This window comes from Coenobita brevimanus, chromosome 88 (assembly GCF_032717465.1).
Source record: "Coenobita brevimanus isolate Jiangsu-jjx chromosome 88, ASM3271746v2, whole genome shotgun sequence".
Classification (NCBI taxonomy): domain Eukaryota; kingdom Metazoa; phylum Arthropoda; class Malacostraca; order Decapoda; family Coenobitidae; genus Coenobita; species Coenobita brevimanus.
Window position 1 is genome coordinate 1,979,896 of NC_137041.1, and position 7,613 is coordinate 1,987,508.

Genomic DNA, 7,613 nt, shown 5'->3' on the forward strand with positions numbered 1-7,613 from the left:
TCTCACCATCTGAAGGGCAACACTACAACACTATCATAGGTCAACAAGAAAGAAATGCAAAACTGAATAACGACGGCCGTATTATATGCCTCATTTTAGTGCCCCCGGTTAAAAGCTTTCTGACTTTCAACATACCACTGGCTCATACGTGTCCATTTAGCTGGAATATAATGTAATGTTAGCTTTAATGTAGCGTAATGATGTAAGGGCTAGACGTGCACCAGGTCATGGTACTGTAATGTGTGGGGTAATGTTACATCTGAGAGAAATTAATAGTAGGTAACTATTGTAAGAGATGGGAAGATATCTGATGGGAAGGATTTTAATGTGTGTGTGTGTGTGTGTGTGTGTGTGTGTGTGTGTGTGTGAGAGAGAGAGAGAGAGAGAGAGAGAGAGAGAGAGAGAGAGAGAGAGGGAGAGAGAGAGAGAGAGAGAGAGAGAGAAATTGGAACACAGACTGCAGGAAAAACAACAATAATATCATCAATCAATCCTATTTTTCCCTATTCAAACAGGAGCGTAGAGGCCCGGGGCTAGGCTACTCAGTCCAGACATTTAAGGCAAGTGACCAGCCTCGCGAATCCCTGAGTGGCATTCGAACACGGGCGGCAGGAAAGACTAATAATCACGTACTCCCAGCAGTGTGGGTGCGAGGGATGGATCAGTGCAAGGGGGTGGAGGAGGAGGGAGCGTTTCCTCTCAACGCTCCCTCCCACGTCAACAACAATAACAACAACAACAGGCACGTCATCAAGGAGGGAAACCGCTTTAGCAACGTTGATATTGCAGGTAAACTGAATAATAATAATAACAGTAATTACAGTACTAGTAGTATTAGATGTAGTAGTAGTAGCAGAATTTGTTCATTCATATATACACATACATTCATTCATCCACCCATGCAGGCATCCATCCATTCATTCATTCATCCATGTATCCATCCATTTATTCATCCATTCATTCATTCATTTATCCATACGTACATACATTCAATCATTCATCCATCCATTCATTCATCCATTTATTCATTCATTTATCCATACGTACATACATTCAATCATTCATCCATCCATTCACTCATCCATCCATTTATTCATTCATTTATCAATACGTACATACATTCAATCATTCATCCATCCATTCATTCATTCATTCATTTATCCATGCGTACATACATTCAATCATTCATCCATCCATTCATTCATTCGTTCATTTGTTCAGGTATATCCCGTGTGTGCCGTCCAGACAACCCCAAGTGGCAGCGATGTGCGTGGGCTCTGGTCCTGCTGTCATGCACCACCCTCATGACGGCGCAGGTCTACGACAGGGTAGCGTACTTCCTCTCAACACCCGTCACCGTCAACGTCAGAGTCATTAGGAACCAGACACTGAAGGTGAGGTTACGTCTTCAGTTCTCTCTCTCTCTCTCTCTCTCTCTCCACGTAAGGTAATGGTACAGTTGGTATCAAAAGTCATATCGTCTATCCCGTTATTCCGTTCATGCACTCTGAAAATCAGTGTGGTGAATACGTAGCAAATGACGCTAACTACTTCATTTGGCCCCAGATCAATGTCAAAGCTCGTGATGAGAGATGCACGAGATGCTACATGACTTTCGATGCCGCCTACACACTAACACTGGCATAAGAATTCGGTGTACCTTTCTGTCTTTCCCTCTGTTTATGATCTCCAGCAAGGAAGTTAGCTACGAAGTTATGACCTGAAGTATTTTTTAGTGTACTGTCCATCACCAAGTTCCTAAGAGATGATAGATTACCATCACCACCACCACCACCACCATCATCATCATCTACCTTTCCATCCACCCCTACAGTTCCCAATCGTGTCCTTCTGCAACAAGAACAAATTCAACATGACAGCAGTTCGGGCGCTGGTAAAAGAAGTAGAGTGGGTGGAAGGCGCCCCGATCCCTACACATGACCCGCTGGTGCAGGTGATTGGCAGGAAGGGACTCAGTGCTGCTGAGGTGTGGGAGAGGACCAGCCATGACTTGAACAGAATGATTAAAGAGGTAATAGAAAGACACACACACATAAATACACATACACATATACAGGCACACACACACAGACATAAACACATACATACAAATACCAACAGATAAAGAGAGAGAGAGAGAGAGAGATAAACTTGCTCTTCATTTCAGTGCTGGTTCCAACGCAACACAACGTGCGATGAAATGGGTTCCTGGTCTCCTATTTACACGGTTCTCGGCATCTGTTACCAGTACAGAGTCGGTGAGTATCTGGTATACACACACACACACACACACACACACACACACACACACACACACACACACCACCCTGTTTCACCCACCCCGCTATCTTCCGTTTCACCAATACATTACACATTACTCTCACTTCATCCTAACATATTTCCTATTTTTCTGTGTTATAGCAAAATAATTATCCTCTATCCTTCTGTATATATTCTTCCGATTATAACACCTATTTTCGCACATCTACTTTTAATAACTTCTCCTTGGCATTGACGATATGGTATATGTCTAGGTTTCTTTATCTTGACCTTCTGTGTATTGCGTCTAAGTACCATTTTATCCTTCTATCAATTTCCTTATCTTTTCTATGTTATCTTTCCTCGTCTCCCTCCTTCAGGTGTTTAAGTACGTACCTCAGGAATTTTTTTATTGTTATTGTTATTATTATTATTATTATTATTATTATTATTATTATTATTATCATTATTATTATTACTACTACTACTACTACCACCACCATTACTACTACTACTACTACTACTACTACTACCACCACCACCACCACCACCACTAGTACCACTACTTACCACCACCACCACTACTACTACTACTACACCATTATTTAATCCTTCCATCAATCACCCTATCTTCTTTATTTTACCTTATCCCTCTCCCTCTTTCAGGCGCCCCGGTACGCACTTCAGGCATCTTCAACAACCTGTACCTGAAGCTGCAAGATGAGGAGGAGGAAGTGTATGAGGACGACCGCGGTTTCTATATCCTGATCCACGACCCCCGAGACGACCCGGTTATTGACATACGAACACACGGCACTACACTGATGGAGGGATTCGGCAAGGATGTCAGGGTTAGCGTTAGGGAGGTGAGAGGGAAGCAGAGAGGTAAAATTGGAGATAAAATGTTGAGAGGAAATACAGGAGAGATGAACAGAAGAGATAAAATGTTAGGGTTATAATGTGGAAGAGATAATATGTTAGAGATAAAATGCAGATGACATAAAATAGTACGATAAAATGAAAAGAATAAAATGTTGGAGATAAAATATAGAAAAGATAAAATGTTGGAGATAAAATTTAAGAGATAAAATGTTTAAATGTACTAGAGATAAATAGAAGAGTTAACGCGCAAGAGATATAATGTGCGTGTGTGTGTGTGTGTGTGTGTGTGTGTGTGTGTGTGTGTGTGTGTGTGTGTGTGTGTGTGTGTGTGTGTGTGTGTGTGTGTGTGTGTGTGTGTGTGTGTGTGTGTGTGTGTGTGTGTGTGTGTGTAATCAATACGCACACAATTTACGAGGTGAAAGGCGTTCCATTCCATTTAGTTCAGTGGAAGTCCATTTGGTGAACAAAATAACCTCTAACAGTTCGAGACAACGCTGTACTATCATCATCATCATCATCATCATCATCGTTATTACTATACTGATGATAATGATGAAGATGATGATGATGATGATGATGATGATGATGATGATGGTGATAATAATAATAATAATAATAATAATAATAATAATAATAATAATAACAACACTAATAACGATGACGATAATGATGAAGATGGGCGGTGGTCATTATTCCTATCCATTTGATTTATTCCTTTCAATTTATACAGAGTCCTACTAACAACCATTCCCCTCACCCACCCCCACTCCCAGTTCAAGACCATCCCCACACAACAATGGCCGTGTGTAGTCAACGTCAGCTACTCCTCGTCTCAGTGCTACTCCAGATGCTTCCTCAAGGCGCTACACAACCACACCCGCTGCCTCATGCCATATATGCACGGTTAGTACATCACTTTACTATAACCGAATGACAGTCCTTCTCACTATTTCCTGCCGGTTTTTGCTGGAGGGTTTGGTGGGTATGGGAGAGCCTTCCATTTGTACTCTCCCTCACTTCGACTCATAGAATAATTTAGTTACAGCCTCGAAAGAATTAATACGTCTGTTCCTGTATGCTTTCCTTTATACTCCTTTGCACAATCAAAATTACGACAGTTTTGGGGGTCACTTTATACTTTACTTCCTTTCTGTTCAATTTATACCATAAACAACTTACGGTACCATCTCCCTGTCTCTGTCTGTCTGTCTGTCTGTCTGTCTGTCTCTCTCTCTCTCTCTCTCTCTCTCTCTCTCTCTCTCTCACACACACACACACACACACACACACACACACACACACACAACCGCCCAACTAATCAACCAACCAACTAACCAACCTATCACCCTATCTACCTACCTACCAACCTACCTACTTACAGGCCTGGACGGTGAGCCATGCAAGACTCCTGAAGAATACACAGCTTCCCTAGAATACGAGCGTGATCTTCTGTTTTACGGGAAGTGGTCGCACAAGGAGTGCAGGTGTCTCAAGCAGTGCAACGAAGATATTTACTCCACCTACACAGAAGCAGCCAAAACCAACCACACCTCAGAGGCCAGGCTTAGGGTTTTCTTCCAGGTGAGAGAGAGACAGAGAAAGGAGAGGGGGAAGAAGATGGGGAGGGATATAGGAGGAGACGGAAGAAGCAGGGACACTAAAATTCTTAAAATCTGGGGAAAGAGCATGGAAGATAAAAGGCTGGAATGGAGGGCGACCAAAAAAGGGTACAGGGGGAGACAGAGAGGAGAGGGGAGGGAATGGAAAGAAGGAAGGAGTGAGAAGGATGGAGAGTTGGTGTTTGAAGCAGTGTTGGTGTCTGAAGCAGTGCAACGAAGATATTCACTCCATGTACACAGAGGCAGCCAAAACCAACCACACCTCAGAAGCCAGGCTTAGGGTTTTCTTCCAGGTGTGTGTGTGTGTGTGTGTGTGAGAGAGAGAGAGAGAGAGAGAGAGAGAGAGAGAGTGGATGGGAAAGAAGGTGAAAAGAAGGGAAAATAAGACAAGAACGACACCAACGGAATAAATAAACAAAAACTGGACGGAAAAGGGAGGGTGAGAAGGAAAGGGAGACTAATGAAGGAGGAAGGGAGAGGGAGAGAGACAAATTAACGGAGAAGAGACTAACGAAGGAGAGAGGGAGAGGGAGACAAATTAAGGGAGAATGGATAGGATGGCCGGAACTGAGGTAAGGTGATTGTAGTGATTAAATCTCAAATCACTCTCCATTCACACCCAATCTATCTTACCTATCCCTATTCCCTATCTGCTTTCCTCCCTCTCTCTCTCTCTCTCTCTCTATTTCCTACTTACCCCCACCTCCCTCATTCTCTTTCCTATCCTCTCGATTCTCTTTCCCTTTTTTCCTCCCCCTCTCTGTTTCTCTCCTTCCCCAGCATCACCCTACCCCCATCTCGCTCTCTCTCTCTGCAAAATTGCCGAGACGTGAGAAAGATGCAGACGAGAAAATTATGATAATTTTAAGGTTATGACGCTCACATTGACCTTAATATTCTTGTATGAGAGGCTTTATTAAATTCATTATTATTATTATTATTATTATTATTATTATTATCATCATCATCATCATCATTATTAAGAGCAGGAGTGTTACCATCTAATTTTCATCGTCATTCTGATCATAATAATACCATCACCGAAATTATTAGCAACATTCCATCATCATCAACATTATTATCATCATTATTATTATTATTATTATTATTATTATTATTATTATTACTACTACTATCCCCACCACTACTACCACCACCACCATCATCATCATCATTCAACATAAGGTGGGTAGAGTCCAGGAACCGTGAACTCCACCAGGCAATCATTAGAAACCATTAACTTAACGCTCAGTGAAACGACCCACTCACACTACGATTCCCTTCACCATTGAGCAGGAGAAATTCTTGACTCTGGCCAACTGGATATTCAGGATAATAGGTAACTTCATAACCAACTGTGGGGGAGATATGTTCTGGCAAGATGAAGGAAGTCTGATTATTGTTATTGTTAGTGCTGTTGTTATTTATTATCATTATTATTATTATTATCGCTGTTTTACCGTAGTGTGTGTGTGTGTGTGTGTGTGTGTGTGTGTGTGTGTGTGTGTGTGTGTGTGTGTGTGTGTGTGTGTGTGTGTTAGATTGTATGTATGGGTGTGTACGTATGTGTATGTGTCCAATCAGACGTGTATGTGTATGTGTCCAATATCTGTTCCCTGGTCTTTCTCTAAACTTGTCCTAATCACTCTCGCCAGGGTGTTAAAAAAAAGTCCTGATAGCCCTCCCTCCCACAGGACCTAACCTACGACGAGGTATCGGAAGAACTCGCCTACGGTGTAATAGCCCTCTTGTGCGATATAGGAGGAACACTGGGTCTCCTGTTGGGCGCCTCCGTGCTCACCTTCATACAGTGTCTGGAGGTGATTTGCCTTAAGCTGTGGGCACGCATACACACGCCCAATACATCTCCTGTTATGGATCTGGCGATGATGGAGGCTGCTGGTGATAAATGAGGAAGGAAAAAAGGGAAAGGAAAGGAAAGAAGGAAGGAGGTGATTTGCTTTAAGCTATGGTCACGCATACACAAGCTCAATACGTCCCCTGCAATGGATCTGTCTATGGTGGAGGTTGTTGGTGGTAAGTGAGGGGAAAAAAAAAAAAAAAAAAAAAAAAAAAAAAAGGAAAGAAAGGAAGGAACACAATTAGGATGGAAGGAACGAAGGAAAATAATTAGGAAGGAAGGGCGGAAGGATGGATAGATGGAAAACAATTAGGAGGGAAGGAGGTGATCTGATCAGGCTTTGGTCACGCATACGAGTACACACGGCTATCACCTCATCCGCCCTGGCCTGTCTATCAATGGTGGCAGCTGGTGGTGAGAAGTGACTGGGGTTCTCGTGACTACAGCCAGTTTGTTTTCACCTTTTCAGCTCAGGTGGTCAAGTATAGTGAGACTAGAGGGTCGACCTAACCTGTAATCAAGGAGACTCATTGCTACCTCATACCTAAGGGTTATGCTGAGGAGTTTTGTTGGTGTGTTTTTATATGGGACTCCAACCCTCTATACTACCAGATCAGGGCGATGACATATGTGGGGAAAGTGAGACCGTTTAATGTTAGGAAGAGAAACGTGAGGATAATAGTGATGCAAGGAAAAGGAATGTGATGAAAATGGTGGCGATTATGATAATTCCGGTGCAAAGATTGACGATAAAGAAATAAAGTCAGAAGTTAATGGCGAGACTATAATTTGATATAGTGACGCTGAGAAACCTAACGACAATAGTGACGCAAAGTGAAGAAATATGATGAAAATGGGTGACCATCATGATAAATCCGATGCAAAGACTGACGATAAAGATATAAGGTTAGACGTTAATAGTGACGCTCTAGTTTGATATGGTGACGCTCATAAACTTAATAGTGACGCAAAATGAAGCAATCTGATGTAAA

General features: G+C 42.3%; 1 protein-coding gene across 1 annotated transcript; it reads left to right on the top strand.

Moving 5' to 3' along the window:
* The first annotated feature begins 656 nt into the window (after positions 1-656).
* Positions 657-6,673, top strand: LOC145411158 (acid-sensing ion channel 4-like). Its single transcript, XM_080281212.1, has 8 exons — positions 657-789; positions 1,222-1,394; positions 1,835-2,032; positions 2,168-2,258; positions 2,926-3,125; positions 3,915-4,044; positions 4,523-4,722; positions 6,455-6,673. Exons 1-8 carry the CDS (start codon positions 657-659, stop codon positions 6,671-6,673), a joined length of 1,344 nt encoding a protein of 447 aa, XP_080137338.1.
* Positions 6,674-7,613: the final 940 nt, after the last annotated feature.

Coding starts and splice junctions, on each gene's coding strand:
- LOC145411158 (XM_080281212.1), top strand. CDS start 657: ATGGATCAGTGCAAGGGGGTGGAGGAGGAGGGAGCGTTTCCTCTCAAC. Junction 2,033..2,167: donor TGAACAGAATGATTAAAGAG/GTAATAGAAAGA, acceptor TCTTCATTTCAG/TGCTGGTTCCAACGCAACAC. Junction 4,045..4,522: donor CCTCATGCCATATATGCACG/GTTAGTACATCA, acceptor ACCTACTTACAG/GCCTGGACGGTGAGCCATGC.